The sequence below is a fragment of the Oncorhynchus masou genome, chromosome 12 (genome assembly GCF_036934945.1).
Source record: "Oncorhynchus masou masou isolate Uvic2021 chromosome 12, UVic_Omas_1.1, whole genome shotgun sequence".
NCBI lineage: Eukaryota > Metazoa > Chordata > Actinopteri > Salmoniformes > Salmonidae > Oncorhynchus > Oncorhynchus masou.
The window spans coordinates 60,739,071-60,758,889 of NC_088223.1; the positions used below are offsets into that span (position 1 = coordinate 60,739,071).

The following is a 19,819-nucleotide window of genomic DNA, read 5'->3' on the forward strand; positions in this document are numbered from 1 at the left end:
TCATTTCCAATGGCAATGGGAAAGTGCCTCATGCTACATAAGAACACAGACCAAAATAACAAAAATAACAATGAATGCAATACACACATAGTATAAACACATAGTACAGTGCCGTTTCGCTAAAAGATAAATGTTTTTAGGGAGGTGATCACTCACCAGCTTGTTTCTATACCCTACTTGCCTCCAATCACTCCCGTAAAATCCTTATGGCCATTTCAAAGACAACCAGAGTTCCTTTCCAGCTATTGTTTCCATTGCGGAGAAGATGGAACTGCAGGAGCATGCATTACTGAAGGAGCACCAAGCCAACACATTTCATACCTCTTCCTTGCTTCGTCAACATGTCACGTCCTCTAATTGTGTCAGGTTTTTGAAGTGGTTCCTCTTTCTTCCTCTGGGGTCTCCTCCTTTCTTCACTTGTGGAAAGCATAGGCACTTCTTGTCAACATGTCTAAGTCAACAGGACTTCCAATAGACTGACTGTAGGCAGAGCAGGATGGGTGGAGGGGAAGAGGAGGGCCGAGAGAAAAAGAGGGCGGGGACGTGGAGAGCTTTCAGGGGTTAAAATGAGTGCTTAGCCTCTCTGTCATAATGAGAAGAACAAGCACCAAGAGAGTAAAGTCCGATCAGCAAGTCACATCAAGTGGGTGACAGACACTTCATCCCCCGTGTATAGAATTGACTCTGGTTAGCTTCTGTCCTGTTAATTCAGTCACTAATGAACACTAACAGAGAAAAAAAGTAGACACTCCCCAAAGCAGCATTCAGTGCCTGTAAATCCAGATAATGAAGCCCATGAGAGCCAAAGCAGTCTGTCATCTCATCTCGTCTTTCACCCTCATAGAGCTCTCTGACAGACTGTGGCAGACAGTCTCCACTTAGCAAACAGTATGCGACAGAGAGGACTTAGAAAGCCTGAGGGGGCTTGTGGTTTAGAGCAGTCTCAGCATCTGTTCAGGATTCAGACCAGTGAACAACGTCCAACGATCTGCTATCTGAGTTCCCCATGGTTTAATCACTACTCCACCGAAACTAAAGAACCTCTATATGGACAAGAGAACACATACATCCAACAAACACTGAAGTTAGTGCCATTGTGTACCTGAGTTTACAGAGTTGCACTTAAGTACAGCAGCCTACTGTTACTTTATGGATTGAAACTGTTGTGAATGTAAACAAGTAGAGCACACAGGTTTCTGGAGAAAATAAACAATGCATTTGGGTAAATAGGTAAAATGCACTGTAGTGTAAAGCCTAGGGCGGAGCAACCACATCACCTGTTCCCTCCACAGACTGTAGAGATCAACCTGCAGGCAGACAGTCCACAGAGCATCCGTCCCTTCAGACCTCCCACAGCACACAATGAATACAGGGAAACACCAATCGCTATGCATACCTTTTGTTGTCTGCTTGCCAAAGGGCAGAAAATACTAAATGACCAGGGCTGAGATAAAGTTCCACAATGTATTGTATATGTCGGCCTACGTATAAATAACAAGCAGATTCTTACGCATTGTTCATTTTCTTATTTATTATTTGTATAAAGCACTTCAGAGTAAACATATACACATGAGACCAAAATGCAATGGTACGGTAACTATGGAATATAATGAAGCTATCTGCAAGGCAGAAATAGTTTAGGCTATTTTTTTGGTAATGTTGAATACAAAAGAAAAGAGGAAACAAATGCGCATCAGAAGTTGGCATTAAAAGATACTGCACAACCAGGGAAACCGAACTGTCAAGTGAGCTCCCTTGGTTTCTTCCAGAGTAATAAGACATACAAATAGCACAATAGAAAAAAGCCAGACAGACACCCAGCTGCTCTCAGTTTACTAGCTATCTAACATAATCCCCCAAAAATAAAGTAAATACAGGAATACAGAGAATACCCTTCAGGTTTGGTCATTACTAAGGTTTGACCTTATGGCTTCCGTAGATATGCAGCTGTTGACAAGACTAGCTATTAAGATATGCATGCATTTCAATAAGGGAGAGGAGAAAGTTCAGGTGCAACACCTAAACCGCCACCATTTCAGTTTGTCCAAGTTAAATATTGTTATCCACTGTGTAAGGGATGATATGATTATGTATTATATAGTGTACACATCAAGGATATAATTGTAACATAATCAACCAGAGTAGAACTACTCAGAAACACAACCTGTTAACTGGAAAAATACATACATACTTATACCATACAGCATTCTGAAACATGAATTGAGATAGTGTTGCATATCGAAAAGTAACATAGGAAGTTGTCCTCTGTAACATGAGGCATAGTGTTCTTCAGTAACTTTATGTTATGGGCTTACCGCAAATAAGACTGCACAATATTTTGTAGTATACATACCTCCGTTCAAAACAAGGTTGAAATTTTAGGTTTTTGATTGCAGTGTTAGTTTTTTTTCAATCACTTTGGTGCAATTTTCACAAGTATGTGATACATTTTCACAACGCTTAGTACAAAACAGATGATCAAAAAGGCAGTTTCTAAACTATGCACAAATTCAATTGACTAAGTACAACACACATTCACCTTTTCATAAAACTTAAGTCAGTGTTTCATCTAGAAATAAATAAGTCTTACATTGCAATACGTTCAAATAAAGTGAATTCTTTTCACAATACAATGCTCACGTTACTTTTGATATGATTGTATTTTTTACTCTTACCTAATCCGAATGGTCTCAATTGATAATCACTTAACCATTTGGTAAATCTGCCTGTAGATGTTAAACTGGTTTGTCTACTACAGATTGAGAACTACACCATGAAAATGTTTGTAAAGTATGAACATAAAGTATGATATATAATGTATTATAAACTGGGTGGTTCGAGTCCTGAATGTTGATTGGCTGACAGCCGTGGTATCAGACCGCATACCACAAGTATGAAAAAACATTTATTGTTACTGCTCTAAAATACGTTGGTAACCAGTTTATAATGGCAACAAGGCTCGGGGCTGTGTCCAGGCACTCCGCGATGGGTTGTGCATAAGAACAGCCCTTAGCTGTGGTATACTGGCCATATACCACACCTGTTCATGCCTTATTGCTTAAATATATTATGATGGTGACCCTTTATTTTACTTCACAGTACGTAAAAAACAGATATACCAGACCAGATATGTACTGTTTGTAACAATTGAATCCCCTAAATGATTGTCCCGGGGGCCATATTGAGATTTTCTTTAATTCAGCGGAATGCCACAGATTTTCCCCCGGGAACTATTTTTTTGTCGAAAGCTATTTGCCGGCCAGAAAAGGGTCCTTTATTTCCCACAGGCCGTATGTTGCTCACCACTGCCCTGAACATGTACCCAAAATTACAGGGGTCTTTTTGATTTGGGGGGGGGGTTACACTGCTTTACTCTAATTGCATTGGTCAATACAATACTAATTCATAATATGCTATTTATGTAGAGCAGGCACTTTTATCCAAAGTGGTAACAGTGAGTCAACACATTTTCCTGTGACCCCAGTAGGAATTGAACCAAAAACTCTGCGGTGTTGCTAGTGCCATGCTCTTACTGATCCACATAGGGCCAATAGAACACATAAGCACAATACAATATTAGAATACAGGTGGAAGGTGTATGATTGCCATCCCCATGAGTGTGCCACCCTCCTTCAGGCCATGAATGAAGCATGCAATGACATCAATCCAGATCTATGTCAGGCTTGGATTCACCATGTCAACAGGTTTCTCCCCCAGGTGCATGAACAATGAGGACATTTACTGTGTTGATGAGAACCTATGGTCAACGGTTTAAAACTGGTTTGATGCAAACTCGTGCCTGCAAAACATTATGTTTCTTACATTAATTTAATTTATTTGATTTGATTACAGTACACCTAGTGTAATGGATTAACTGGTTGTTAAAATAACTAAAGTTGAGAAGATATCATGATGCTGTGTTTAGAGTTTTGTACAGTTTTGTACAAAAAGTTGTGAAAATGCACCACACACACGTGAAAAAAGCACAGAACCGATTGAAAAAAAAAAAAAACTAAATGTCTATTGGTAACAATTTTCTTCCACATGTCTTTCTTCATTCCCGGGTGGCCCTTAATAAAGCAAAAGGCTTGTGGGTAGTTGTGTGGGAATGCCAAAGTGGCACAACCAGTCCGTTAAGCCCTCTTCATCCCCCGGCCCATCAAGCAGGCGAACACGGTCATCACCATCTTGGGCTTGACCTCCACCAGGTCGTCTGGGAGAGCGTAGACACGTGCGCCGATCTTCCTCGCCATGGAGACGGCATATCTAAGAAGGGAAATGGGTGGTTTAATTTAATATTGATCAGCACTTTCTTCTATGACTCGACATCTCGGACACATTCCTATTTGTTTAATATTCATTCTTATGACTTCTGAATATATACACTTCACAACCCCTCCATATTTCAAATTTTTAACAGATAGTATAGCAAAAAACAGGAAGTAATTGAAGCTTGAGTTCTTCTTACAGGTCAATATCAATGATCATCAGGACAGGTAGATCAGTGGAAGACTTACTTGGCGTTCTCCAGCTTGTCCTCAGCTGAGAGACTACCAGTCTTGACCAGGTCGTAGCTGATGCTTCCAGGTTGGATGGCATCAATCAGGTCCACTACTGGTAAACTGGTGCTGATCTCCTTGTCCTGACAATCAAGGGCAGAGGACACAGTCAAATACTTGCTTCACAAATCAGCTCAAGTACAGTGTCAGAATTTGTGGCATGCCAGATTAGGTCTGCTGATTGGAGGATTCAATGTAGTGACTGCATTATCACTACAGAACATAGTTGTATGACAAATGTTGTATGCATCTAACAAAGATATAAACAAATGTATTAAAAACAAACAACCTAAATAAATTAATAAAGCTTTACAAACCTTGAAGCTTGAGATCTTGGTTGTTTTCCCTGCCTCTGACAAGGTTGTATTGACCCATTTAACAATGATGTCATCATTAGCTTTTTGTCCATCTCCTAAATCCTCCAGTACATTCAGCGTATATCTAGGAGATGTCAAGGGTTAGCTCACATATTGGTCAGTTTCTTGGGCACTCGGCAGTATGCAATGGTCAGCATGTAATCATTGAAGGCCAGTCAAAAGTAAAGTTATCAAGTTCTGCTTAAGAATTAACAATCCACTGTTTAAATATTCCAGTGCAGGTTTACAAAACATTTGCCCCTATGCTGCCTTACCTCTTCTTTTACGACCCTGATTTAAATAGAAATAATCGTGTGAGAGCATGTCATAAATATTGCAGACAGTGACGCCACAGATACTAGCACTGCACCAGGACTAACTGGCAATTCTAGTTAGTCTACACGCACCACCCACTTCAACACCTGGCCCCACCTAGCAGAAGCATTGAGACAACAACTGGTTGGTATTTAAGTAACAATGCAAAGCTACATTGGAGCTGCATATTTTGAGTTTCAGGAAACAACAAATAAGATAAGATTGTCAAAATATATTTTGTCAGAATATGAAAACAAGACAATTGCCCCTTTGCGAAGTCCTGCCCCCAGATCGCACCAAAGGATAGCAATTGTCGTTGAGTCTGAACACCTCGGACAAGCTCATGATTCAAACACATGAAAGCCAATGCGAGCTATGGCAAAACAGAGTTTATCAAAAAAGTGGCTAAATAACAGTGCACGAGGGGAACTTGCTACTGATTTCTGAAATGCAGAGCCTGTTGAAGTATTTTTAGAATCTGAAATTAGACTTTTGTTACTTTGTTTGCTAGCTCAGCTGGTTAGCTAGTGCTTTCTCAATGACCACCAAACCTTGCTAAAGCTAGCTAGCCAGTTAGCAAAACATTTTCTCAAAATGTATGTAAGCTAGCTAAGTTAACTATATTATGAACACAACCATCATCTGTCGATATCAGGATACCACTTGAGAGTACTAATTAGCTCCAAGTGGTTAGTAGTAACGTTGACTGCGTGCATTCAGAGCCATCCAGTGGCTAGCCACACTACAAACTTCATCTTAACAGGTTCCCCTGAAGCAATTGTAATGGACGGTCCACCACAACATACCCAATAGTATCCTAATTATCAAGGGATAGTCTGAGTTTAATTTTATTGTGTTGTAAAAACAGTTTGGCCTCCCGAGTAGCGCAGTGATCAAGGTGCTGCATCGCAGTGCTAGCTGTGCCACTAGAGATTCTGGGTTCGAGTCCAGGCTCTGTCAGAGCCTGCCACAACTTGGCCGGCACGGGGTCGGCGCACAATTAGCCCAGCGTCGTCCGGGTTAGGGGAGGGTTTGGCCGGCAGGGATGTCCTTGTCCCATCGCACACTAGCGACTCCTGTGGAAGACCCGGGCGCACCAGGTGCAGTGTTTCCTGCAACACATTGGAGCGGCTGACTTCCAGGTTAAGTGGGCATTATGTCAAGAAGCAGTGCGGCTTGGTTGGGTTGTGTTTTCAGAGGACGCTCGGCTCTCGACCTACGCCTCTTCCGAGTCCGTACCGGAGTTGCAGCGACGAGACTAACTACCAATTGTGTACCACGCAATTGTGGAGAAAACAGGGCAAAAAAAAGTTTGAGATTGTTGTGAGGGGTTTTCTCCAGAAGTTTGAATGGGGAATGGAGCTTCCTGGGAAAATGTTGTCTGAGTGGGGCGGTGGTCAGCGAAGAATAAATTGGAGTCAAATTTCCTTTCAGCGCTTATCCCCTCTTTATTTACCTGTGCGCTCATATATGTTTTTCCATAAACATCAAAGTAACAGCAACATATTTTGCAGTGGTGAAAACAGAAAATGTGTCCCTGGTTATGAAAGTATGTTACATATTGATCTAAGCATGTGCCAGGACTCACCTCCTCATCAGCTGCCACACCAGGGCTAGCGTCAGGGTGGCATTGCCATCGTTCAGGTCCTGCCCACCGATGCCAACGAGAGAGAACTTCGCCGTCGTCTTCCCCAGCTCCACCGCATAGTTGCAGTTCTCCAACTGAGCAGAGAAAGCATAGCAGTTGTCAAGAGAAACACACCTTTAGTCTCTCTCCAGAACTGGAGCTGTGTTCTTTTGATCTGTGAGCTTCTGAATAGTTGTAGACAGAAACAGTAAATTCTGCCATTTGATCATTATTTAGCATTTTTTCAAAGTAAAAATTATAGGAGGAACATACATTTTATTTGAGAATATAGTTTACCTTTTTCATGTTGGTACCAATCTTGGGATATGGTGGTTTGTTGACTTTGTTGGTCCAGTCGACGGGCACTTTGATCTTTTCATAAAGTTGGAGGATGACCAAGGCGTCCGCTAGGTCTCTATAGAGGAAAGATAATCGTTATATAGGTTACCTGACCATGTGTATGAATACCACTGGTAGGGAGCAGTAAGGTATTGACATGTTAATTTTCAATGTAAATAATTACTTGCATTTGGTACATACCCATACAGATGATTGACATGTGGGTTTACACCCAGGGAATTCATCCAGTTCCGGAATGTTCGTTCTTCTCGTGTCTCACCTAAACAGAAAAGATGTTGGGTGATTTTATGTTCTCAGGGAGTACAATGTACACTGGACAAAATCCACCCAGCAATCATAACCAACAGATGTCTAGCTCAGCACCCACCTTCCAGCAGCCCCCAGTCGATGTCCTCTCCCTCAGGCTTGGTGAGAGATGGGTACTTGTTGAAGAGATTGGCCACAAAGGCCAGGTTGAGTTTGGGGTTGCCGGCGACGACATCAGCTGGGGTGACAAACTGTCGACAGCCCAGCCTGTCAGCCTGCTGAAGCATGTTCTCTGCCCTTTTCAGGTCATCCTTCTCCTGCAGGTCATAGACACACCACAGGTTCATACCGGGGACGTATTTTATTTATCCTTCTGAATGTACGTATATTAACTGAAAACAATTGATTCTCTGTATATGAAATGTGTATATTCTCCGTTAAGGTGCTTACACTGAAGCCTGCCATGCTGATGTCTATGCGTGGTTGATCTTCCTCTGTGCCTTTGGGGGAGATTTGGTTGAGAAGGTGGAAATAGGCTCTGGAGTCCTGAAACAGAGACCGACATCTCGTTTGAACCTCAGCATTGGAAAGATATACAAGTACACTGGGATACAAGGTTGTGCAGGCCACATGGGAACAAGACGACACAGGACACAATGGATAGGTATGCAATGACCATGACGAACAATGGAAATATTAATACTGTACAATGATCTTGATGACACATGTATGAAGCTATTGTCAATTCCTATACATTATGGAAATTGATCTATGAAGTACCTTTACAGGTTGAAAGGTCTGTCAGCTGAAGAAAAGATACAGTCAGTCAGAAATATCAAAGCACAGGCATAAAAACCAAAGATATCATCAGAGCAAAGAATTGTTTGCTTTGAAAGAATAGAATTAAGAGTCCAGATTTGGTTGAAGCCTTGATTGTCTAATCAATTTTATTAAGCCATAGTTCCACTTCTTTCTGAGGACAACATAAAACTATTTCACCTTCATTAACCATACAGATACAGTGAATACGAACCAAACATACATGGACCGTACATCCCTACCTTAATGTCGGAGCTGAAGTTATTGATCTTCTGCCAACCAGCGTTCTCCAGGTGAAAGTTAGCCCAGCGCAACAGCAGCTCCTCTGGAGACAGCTTCATCAGGTCCTCCAGGGTCTCTCCATCTCTCAGCAGAGCAGCCAAGGCTGGGGGGGGGTTCACAGGACATTCGCTCAGCCACAGCACCTCAACACTCACTGACCAAAGAGTTCTTTAACCAGGAAAAGCCACTCCAACACCGAGGACAAACTGGCTGGACGTCAATGTTGTAATGGGTAAATGTACCATGATGAGGAATAACACGACGGTTAGATACAGGTTCATGAGTCGCCAAGACAGTGATTGTGCTGTGAAAGTTCCTCACCTTCATTTCTGCTGAGCTCAATGTCAGCAAAAAGGCCGATCTTGATGATCTGCCACAGCAGGCCCAGTACCAAATGGGGCTTCCCCTCCCTTAGGTCCAGAGCCCCGATGTTCACCACGTGGCAGCCAATAGCAGAGGCCGAGTTCAGAGCCAGGTTCAGATTCTCCTGTAGGATGAAGAAACAAAAAGCTTTGAAGTCCCTTGCAGGAAAGAGAGAAAAACAAACAGGTCCTCCCACATTCATACATGAAACATAAATAGAGATGACAAACTTTATCTATTGGCTAAATCGCTAACAAATCACTATTTTTCCCCCACAAATTGGTCTTTTGACCAATCACATGATATTTTTCAGCGCTGATCTGATTGGTCAAAAGACCAATTAGTGATAGAAATATCAGAATTGGGCTGTTTCTAGGCAGCCTAAGAATGTGTATGTAACCAGTCTGGTTGAGTTTGTACAGACCTGTATTGTGAACGGTGTCAACTTCTTCTTGTTTATGGTCCTCTCGTCAATCGTGTCTGGCACCGACAGGTTGATCATTTTACTACAGGAGCACATACACAGCTGGTTTATGAGGGGTCCTAATGTTGGGAGATGCAGATATGCCCCATTTCAACCAACCAGGTGTAAGGAAAAGTAGCTGTGTTAAGGGCTATAAAGACAGAATTACACAGAACATAGCGATTTATATAATTATGTCTCACCAGAGAACGATGCCGTCGCCCATGGCCTTGAAGAGGGAATCTGAGTTGGGGTCCATGGGCAGGGCGTGCTTGCAGTCAGGGTCATTCTCCAGCGCTGTGTTGAGCCAGTTAACAAACGCGTACCGCTCCTCCTCTGCACAGGGCAGCACAGGGAAACTTTCAGCCAACACAACCAGCACCACTTCATACACCTTCTCTCACTACATGGGAATAATGTTATGTTTCACATCCAAGGAAACCCAGTTATTGGTTTCGATTGACTAGGGCCCCTAGTGTAGAGTAGGTAATCAATCCACTATGAGATGAGAGACAGAGAGCATCTACCAAAACTCATGAGAAAGGTTCCCTTAAATTAGATCAAAAGGCCTATACACTGAGTAAACAAAACATTAGGAACACGTTCCTAATATTGAGTTGCACCCCCTCAGAACAGCCTCAATTCGTCAGGGCATGGACTCTACAAGGTGTTGAAAGCATTCGACAGGGAGGCTGACCCATGTTGACTCCAATGCTTCCCACAGTTGTGTCAAGTCAGCTGGATGTCCTTTGGGTGGTGGACCATTGTTGATATATACAGAAAACTATTGAGCACAAAAAACCCAGCAGTGTTGCAGTTCTTAAATATTTAGTCTTGGCCATTCACTCTATGAATGGCACACATACACAATCCTCATCTACACTGATTGAAGTGGATTTAACAAGTAACATCAATAGGGGATCATACCTTTAACCTGTATTCACCTGGTCAGTCTCATGAAGAGCACGTGTTCTTAATATTTTGTACACTGTGTATATACACAGTACAGCATACTGTAATGCAATCCCCTCAACATTAGTAGAAGGAGACTGAGCAGCTCACCAGAGAAGGAGTGTTGCGTGCCCTCACTGGACTGCGTAGATGTACCCCCAATGGCCAGGATCCCCTCCTTCCTGTTAATGGCCTTGCGGAAGCTTTTGGCAATGTCACTGCTCTTCAACTCCTGGAATATCTGCAGTAGAAGGGGCAAAGTGCATTTTAGCTTCAACGGCCAACCTCTTCAAGATCCTAATACATTTCTGCTTACATTATGCTCAGTTATTATCATAAGCATTATTACAAGATAAATCAGTGTAAGCCTGCAATGGTGTTGCAGGCTTAGCAACAAAAACACAGGTGTTTAGCAGGAAGCCAAGCGCCTCTGTGAACCAAACGTTTTTATCCTCTTTTCTAATTCAACATGTTACAGGACACTGTACGAAGTCTACACCAGACCACAAACATAGGATCAAGTGGTGTTAGCCTACACTGCCCATGCACTGTAGATAGAGGTCCATGGAAAAGACAACAGTAGGCATTTTTTTATTATTTAACTACGCAAGTCTGTAAATAAGAATGTGTTCTTAACTATTACAGCCTACACCGGCCAAACCAGGACGACGCTGGGCCAACTGTGCGCCGTCCTATGGGACTCCCAATCACCGCTGGTTGTGATACAGCCTGGATTCGGACCAGGGTGTCTGTAGTGACACCTCTTGCACTGAGATGCAGTGCCTTAGACCGCTGCGCCACTTGGGAACCCAAAATGTACCTTCATAAGTAATGACTGTGTTATTTAATTTACTAATTTATTTTTTTATATGATTTACAATTATCTTAATCTCATACTGTACCCACCATATTTTAAATGAAAACAACCCCCCCCCCACACACACAAAAAAGTTCCTCTCGTCAGTGAGCTATGAGAAATGGCCTAAAATAGAGAGATTAGTAATAATTATTTTATTTTTGGATCCCATTGGTCAAATTATTACTCTAAATAGAGACTGGCACAGGCCAATAAATTACTGTTCTCTCATCATGGGTGAAACGAAATACAGGAACTCTCACCATCTGACCTCATTTCCTCATTCCTGTGTGTGCTTTAGTGGACACTCAATTGACACGTTAAAGAGATAGTTCACAAGAATTTCAAAGGGGAACTTGATTTCACAAAGGAGACAAAAGATGGTCCCCTTAGTCAGACAGGGATAGGCAGAACTCCCAACAACAAATCCCTCATTAACTGGAACAAACTCGCCAAACCTGACTCGCTGACACCAACTCCCTGAGGATGACTGGCCAAACCTGCCTTGCTGAAACCCGACTCCCTTAGGATGACTAACACACAACTGTCAAACATGACTAACACACAACTGTCAAACATGACTCACCGACAGAAACTCATCAAAGCTGATCTTGTTGTCCTTGTTGCGATCCAGCTTCTGAATGATCTCCCTGACTTTGTAGCCAGGCAGGGGAAGGTTGGCCTCCTTGAACAGTTCATGGAGCTCATAGTCACAGATGGATCCATTGCCATCGAGGTCTACAAAAGCACAAACGGACCGCAGTTTGAGCATATTTTCTAAATACGTTTCAGCTAACACACAATACTTTTTTGCTTGAATCCTTGGGTTGGTTCACAAACAATAGAAAAAAATGCAGGCAAGGGACATGTAAGTGAAAGTCAATAACTAAAAAGTCGGGGACAGTACAATGAAGCAGTTGTAGACTTGTAGCCTATGTAACAAACATTTACTATGAAACAAGCCATACTGGTCGTACTAATGTAGCAAATCAAATCAATCAACTGTAAAATCACAGATGTAGCCAACTCACCAATTTTGCCAAACGCCTCTCGCAGCTCCTCCAGCTCGTCTTTGGAGATCTTTCCTGCCATGTTGATGGAAATGACTGAAGGTGGTCAGTCAAGAGAGGTGGGTCCTGTGCAGACAAACAGGTCGGTAAATCAGAGAGAGACGGGGAACAGAAGTCCTGAACCGGTCAGATCATGAGCGGCAGAAGGGGAAATGACAGTAAGGGGATACCATTACATTACTTCCCTTACGAGCAACCCTCTCTGTAACAATATGACCCTCCATGACCTCTTAGCGGGTCTGGAGGAGAAGAGGACACCAGTATTAGTCCTGTCTACTGAGCATTTGAATCCTTGTTGCAGTGGGAGGGAACGGAAGATAGTGTCACTTTAGCATGACAGATGACTTATTCTGTGGCTCACTTGGCTGGAACCTGAGCTCACAGAGACAGAGACACTAGAGCACTGCTGCCTCACTGACCACTCCACATCAGCACAGCACGTGTCTAATTGGATATTAGGTTACTACAGTATGTTCATATAAATGATAGATAACCCCACTTGAAGGATGTCACTATTGGTAGGCCTATACAGAGTCAGATTAAGTGCAGTTAGAAGGGGGGGGTGAAAGGAATAGCGGTGAGAGGTCACAACTCGGGAATGAGCCAGCCGTAAGTATTTTGGCGATAGTCACCCTTCACATTGAAATATTCAAGGGCAACAACAAATACCAACCAGAGATAACAGAATACAATCCATTCCACACGCTTTCATGTTTCTTTCACCAACGTTTGCTGATTTGTAGGCCCTAGTGATCTCCATTCTTCTCATGGATAAGTACTTCGTTGAGGCACCGCCACCCCTCCCATGTTGAAGGGGTATAGAAATGCAGTAAACAGGTCTGTCTATAAAAATAGGCTACATCAGCTGCATACATGTACATTTTTGTCATTTAGCAGACACTCCTATCCAGAGTAACTTACAGCATCAATTAGGTTTATGTGCCTTGCTCAAGGACACAGACAGGATTTCCACCTTGTAGGCTTGGGGATTTGACCCAGCGATCTTTCAGTTACTGGCCTAACTCTCTTAACCGCTAGGCTACCTGCCGCCCTGTACTGTTCACACTCTGCGCCATCCAAAGCTAAACCGGAATAAGCACATTCTCCTTTCATAAAGAGTTCACCCATGAAGGCTTGCACTGACAAAATACTCACAAGTATGAATGCAATTACAATGTTCTTTTTTAACAAATTACTCCTCCCTGAAGACATAGGCTTGGGAATCTGGATTCCTCACAATCATGCTTTCAGAACATAATTAATAGGCTTGGGTAGTATACCGTTTATACTTTGGGAAAAGCCACAGGATGGCTCTTCAATACCCCAGTGTGCTGAAGCATGTAAAAATCGTATGTCCTCGGTTGCAACACTCACTACCTAGTTCCAAACTGCCTCTGAAGCACCGTCAGCACAATAACTGTTCGATGGGAGCTTCATGAAATGGGTTTCCGTGGCCGAGCAGCCGCACACAAGGCTAAGATCACCATGTGCAATGCCAAGCATTGGCTGAAGTGGTGTAAAGCTTGTCGCCATTGGACTCCGGAGCAGTGGAAAGAGTTCTCTGGAGTGATGAATCATTCTTCCCCATCAGGCAGTCCAATGGACAAATCTTGGCGGATGCCAAGAGAACGCTACCTGCCCCATGCATAGTGCCAACTGTAAAGTTTTGTGGAGGAGGAATAAATGGTATGGGGCTTCAAAAAAAAAAAACTTCTCTTCATGGTTTGGCCTAGGCCCCTTAGTTCCAGTGAAGGGAAACACTACAGCATACAATGATATTCTAAACAATTCTGTGCTTCCAACTTAGGGGCAAAAGTTTGGGAAGACCCTTTCCTGTTTCAGCATGACTTATTTACAGTGCAGTGAAGTGCACAGAGCAAGGTCCATACAGAAATGGTTTGTCGAGATCGGTGTGAAAGAACATGACTGGCCAACACAGAGCCCTGACCTCAACCCCATTGGGATGAATTGGAACGCCGACTAAATCGCCCAACATCAGTGCCAGACCTCATTAATGCTCGTGGCTGAATGGAAGCAAGTCCCTGCAGCAATGTTCCAACATCTAGAGGAAAGCCTTCTCAGAAGAGTGGAGGCTGTCGTAGCAGTAAAGGGGGACCAACTCCATTAATGCCCATGAGTTTTGAATGAGATGTTCGACAAGCAGGTGTCCACATACACTACATGACCAAAAGTATCAAGATCAAGCAGCAGAGACAATCCTCTCCTGGATTAAGATCCCTGCTGCCGAATATTTGTTTTGTCTGTGCTGCAAGCTATGTTTTGAGATACATTCATAACTTCATGGGATGGGCTGTCTGTCCTAGAGGTAAATGTTTGCATGTACTCGTTAGCATTTACCTAGCATGCAATATGAGAAGTCCTTAGTACTTGTTAGCATTCTGGTAAGTGTTGGTTTTTGGCCTTTTATTATAAAAAAAAAGAATCATAAATTACGCCCCTTGTGTGTACTACTGATAAAACTGTATATCCCGGGATGGCACAGGCACGGTACGGAGATCTGGATACAGCACAACCCTAAAAACTAACATGTCGAATGGCCTATACAATACAGTGAGTCAGTGCATAACAAAATGTCCTTGCTAAATATAAGTCCTGGGTATGAAGAAATTATATATGATAATAGATCAATTGATTAGAGGCCTAAATCATGAGTCATGACCATAAATAAGATGGCAATATCAGTCAGTTCAGTTCCTCCAATGGGACCAATTTCTCCTAATCTGCATCTGGCATCACAGGCACACATTCAACAGGACGAACAAAGGACAAAAGACAAGACAGAATGTGTAATCACTGCCATGAATGAAGATCATTGATTGCCTTGACACTCACATAAACTAAGGGGGCAAAGAGGTGCTTTGGTTTCTGCTTATGACACACACACACTCCTTATCAAGCAGCTGGAAATGAAATTCAGTCAAAACCATACAAGGCAATCGTTTTCCCCCCAGAGAGTAGCAATTTCCTATGTGAGTCATGTAGGGGCATTTCCCCAATAATCAAACCATCTCATTCTGCAAGTTGAAATTCAAAATTACAGGGCGCAAAACTGCTAGAATAGTCCTACAACATGAGGGGGGTAAATTTAGCTTAGCCTGATCAAAATTCACACATCCTCACACCCATACCTCTTGTTTATTTTGTATTGTTTAGCCATTGTAAGACTATACAACGAGAGAAAACATACAACCCTAAGTAAACCTTTGTATTATCATTAGGAAAATTACCAACCATGTGAATGACTATTACTGTGTAACTGTATTTGAGCCTCGCCTGGATGTGAAATGAGGCCACTGGAGTCAGACCAGCCATAATAAGGGACTCCAAACATTACCTCATATGCCAACCCCTGTCACACCCCAGACAGAAAGAGAGAGGGAGAGAAAGCAAACGAATGAGAGAGAGGGGGTGGGGGTTACATACACAGAGCAAAAATGGAGGCGGTAGAGAAGTAGTGTGCGCACTGTAGAGTATAATCATTACTGGTATAGAAGAATAAGGACATTGTAATGTGAACCATCATGTCTAGACATGGGGATAAACGTTAAGAATAACATCTCTGTCAACACCTAAAAATAGCAGGCCTCAATGGCAGTTGACAGAACAAGCTGTTTTTGGACGGGTGACAAAGTTAAATACATTGGACGGATACAGGTAACAATGTTCTCTGAATAGAAGTACATTTGCATAATAGCATGATCACAGAATGTGATATGATTCAAATGCATTATTCAAATTGACAATGCTTTGCTTAGCAGCAACTCAACGCAACAATTTACACATAATTATAACATCTTGACATATGGCTAGGCACTCAAGACTAGTACAAGACCAGAGGATTTAAAGAAAAGTTATTCTGCGACTAATACTAGCCCCACCTCCACGGCAATTAGACACTTTGCAGCAGCCGGCGACAGCTGTTAATTGCCACAGCATAAAAAACATTTACAAGTTTGAACTGATCTTTGACAGTTGAGTCAGATCAGGGGAGGGTTCCCAGATGGTAGAGACAACAGGGTAGAGCCAAGACCACACCTTGCCAGTGCTTCACCCGTGACATGGGAAATGTAAGGCACATAAATAGAATGGGCACCCCTCCCAAGTGTGGTCAAGTTCATGTGCACACACCCAGCGAGCTCCTACAGGAACATGAGGATTTTCTGCACCGTCAGCTTTCCACTTACATGTGATATCTTGAGCCTATTCTAAACTACATGTTCTTTATGACATTACAGCTCAACTTCCTGTCAGCTTGTGTGGGTACAAGATAAGCATAATTATGTTTACTGACAGGTGACTCACTGACAGATCCTAAAGATCAACAAACCACAGTGTGACCTATTCCAACATGGTTAGAAAGAACAGCTTTCTGCCCGTGAAAAACAGCTGACACATTGCTGATGTGCCAATGCTAAAACCAAACTTTGGGCTTAAAGCTGCACTATGCAGAAATTGCTCCGCCATTTCCTTGTTGCAAAAATTCTAAATAAATGTCAGTTTATGTGAAAAAACAAGCACGTATAGTGTAGATAATCATTGTACCATCTAAACCGCTGTGAAATATATTTTTCATAACCAAATATATTGTATTTTCAGCTGTTTAAAGCTGGTAAACATAAAAAACAAAACTTAACAGGAAGCAGACATAGCCCACACAGAACAGATATACCGCTTCTTAGACTTGCTTTCAATGTGAATGACCGATCTATAACTAACATTTCTATGTGAATTTGGAAGAGTAGCCCAAAAATTTACTTATTGCAGCTTTAACCGGCCAAGGCAAAGCTATGCGATTACTCATTTTATGAATAAGGACAACAAAAATCAGACCATACTAAGACAGAAGAATGAGCCAGCTATAATGCATTCACTCACAGAGAAAGGAACTAGACTAGCCAGGAAAAGATCTTAACCAAAGATTATTTATATACACTACTAGACTTCACCTCTTCCTCACGGTCTTCACTGCACTATAAATAGGTCTAAACATGTTGTGCCTTTACTACACCACAAAATGAACACATTTATACAACTGTATGCACAAAGTATTGTCTATAGGGGTTGTTACTAGCAAATGGATATAAAATATGCACTGTGGAATGACTGCCCTTGCATCCTTAGCTATGTCTCGGAATGTGAGTCACTAGCCTACATTTATTTCCCTGACTCCATCCCTCTGCTTCATACTAAAAGTGCTGAGGATGACTTGGGCTTAAACACAATCCCAAGATTGTGGCTTTAACACACACACACACACACACACACACACACACACACACGCATTGGGTGAAAAAAAAATGTATGAACCGTGTGGCATTATCTCCCACAAAGTAAAAAAAAAAGTAGGCAACAGGTATCAGGCAACAGGTATCCTGCATGCATGGAAAGAATGTCATCAGACTGGTGACTGAATTCTTGAAGCAGCCAGTTATTTGGTCTACGCATAGCAAGCAGCAAGACATCACCATGGTTGAGAATGCTGCCTACATGGGAGAGAGGATATGTATGATTGCATTAAAAGTCAGTAATGTAACAATGATGTCCTCGTTCTTTTACATTCCTAACCAGCATCAGTCAGCACTAATATTTAGGACATTTTTCAAATCCACTATAATATTGAAACATTGCTTCAAAATAAATAGTATAGGTCATAGTGTAATATTTCTGAGGATAATAGTTATTTCGAATGTAATTCAAAACATTGCCAATAGAGTCTGGCTGGTATGTACTTATTTGGGTAGGCTACGAACAAAAAAAGTAAGTTTTTGAGGGCGCAGTAGACTATGTGGCACGAGTCTACTCCCTGTTTGACTTTACGGCAGGCTACTAGGTTAGGTCGTACAAACATATCGGCACTTTAATAGGCGCGGGATAGAAGAATACTCATCAAATATCATGTTATGTTGGCAGAAAACAACCAACTGCAGACGCAATTAACGTTAGCTAGCTAACGCTACTGATTGTTCTTCCAGGTGCAATGAGTGGGTGGTAAAATGGATGCAAAATGGTATTCCCCGTCGTCCTTTCCTAACATATTTTTATTAATATATCGCAATTTTAAAGATCTTAACGTAACCAATCACGTATTCACCCTTAAAAAAGCTATTTCCTCAAGTAAAGTTGGGACAATGAACGAATAACGTAGCTGGCTAGCTTGGGTTGCTAGCTAAATGGCTAACAGATGCGAACGTACTGCAAGCTAAAAAATAAAAAGCAAACAGGCAAACTAATACTGTAATGGATGATCAATTCTTACGTTTTTAACAAGTTTCAACAAACCATGATGTACTTTTTGAATCTTAAGAATAACTTACTTTAGCTAACTAGATGCCCCCAAATTCCACAAAACGTCCAGCTCGAGCCCAGAGACTTCCTCCCTCATCCAGCAAGGCACGGAAAAGTGAGCGGGTGGAATGTTATCCCCGCCCGCTGACGACCCATTAGGTGTTCAGAGTAGCCAGAACATTCCAACCCTACCGTTACACTTGTTTACACTGGGCTGCACTGGGGTCGGAACGCCATCATGGTTAGATTAAGAGAGCTGAGCCAGCATGAGATATTGTTCGGAAAACGTTCCTCAGTGCAGGGATGTGATATGCTACTGTACTCCAAATATTTACCTTTATCCAAACTGATACATTGAGAAGATTGAAATATTGCTTATTTTTCAAGAAAATTGTTGTTTTTGTCCTCATGCTAGCTATTAGCAGCAACCGCAGCCATTTTGGAATGGCTGTGTCAGCCAATTAGCTATTTTGTTGTTTAGCACAACATGCTATTCGATAATAGAGTCCCACAGTGAAGGTGTCATAATACCCATCAAACAGAGGTCAAACAGGGAAATGTGTCAGACAAAGCAAGAGCTGATGCTGGAGCATTTTGTGGGGCTTTCAAGGCAACTGGGAACCCTGAAAAATACGAGGTCAAATCATGACGTCGGTGATCTTTAGGTCAAAAAGTTGGTGCTCTAGAAAGAGTCAGAGATTTCCGAGTTCCCAGTTGTTAACTCAGCATCAAACGGCAACGGAAGGAAGACTTCATCAGCGTGTCACACACCACTTTGCAATGAGCTGGAGGCAGTACTCATTTTGAAAACACATAATTTATTGTTTGAAACCTGAACGTTTGAATACATATTATGAGGCATGTCTTACCTTGCTTCAAAGTAGCCTATTAGAACTCCTCTCTTTCTAAATTTCTAACAGTTATTTGATTCCCCACATGGCAGCTTGTTGTTATTAGCTAGGATTCCATCCAATTGGCGGCAGATATTCATACAAATATTCTAAAATGTGCAGAAATATGCACATATTCCAATTTGTAAGTCGCTCTGGATAAGAGCGTCTGCTAAATGACTTAAATGTAAATTTTCCCACCAGTGGTGTTTCCACCAAATGGTCTTGGTGCAGATAAAAATGCCTGATGACATTATGCACACAAAAAGTCATTTTCATGTACCAAATAAAAATCTAAAGTTTAATGTGTTTCCATCGCATGTCTATCTAGCGATAATTTTGTCTCAAAAACTGTT

At 42.1% G+C, this 19,819-nt stretch overlaps 1 protein-coding gene across 1 annotated transcript; it reads right to left on the minus strand.

Moving 5' to 3' along the window:
* Positions 1–1,511: 1,511 nt before the first annotated feature.
* On the minus strand, positions 1,512–18,710 carry LOC135550545 (plastin-3). Its single transcript, XM_064981466.1, has 16 exons — positions 18,603–18,710; positions 12,229–12,333; positions 11,784–11,935; positions 10,453–10,582; positions 9,594–9,726; positions 9,352–9,433; positions 8,886–9,051; positions 8,525–8,667; positions 7,914–8,009; positions 7,585–7,780; positions 7,398–7,476; positions 7,155–7,272; positions 6,819–6,952; positions 4,877–5,000; positions 4,518–4,642; positions 1,512–4,266 (listed from the first exon to the last, which is right to left on the minus strand). Exons 2-16 carry the CDS (start codon positions 12,287–12,289, stop codon positions 4,134–4,136), a joined length of 1,872 nt encoding a protein of 623 aa, XP_064837538.1. The 5' UTR covers positions 12,290–12,333; positions 18,603–18,710; the 3' UTR covers positions 1,512–4,133.
* Between the last annotated feature and the right edge of the window lie 1,109 nt (positions 18,711–19,819).

Coding starts and splice junctions, on each gene's coding strand:
- LOC135550545 (XM_064981466.1), bottom strand. CDS start 12,289: ATGGCAGGAAAGATCTCCAAAGACGAGCTGGAGGAGCTGCGAGAGGCG. Junction 9,052..9,351: donor TGACACCGTTCACAATACAG/GTCTGTACAAAC, acceptor TTCATCCTACAG/GAGAATCTGAACCTGGCTCT. Junction 7,273..7,397: donor CATGTCAATCATCTGTATGG/GTATGTACCAAA, acceptor TTTCCTCTATAG/AGACCTAGCGGACGCCTTGG.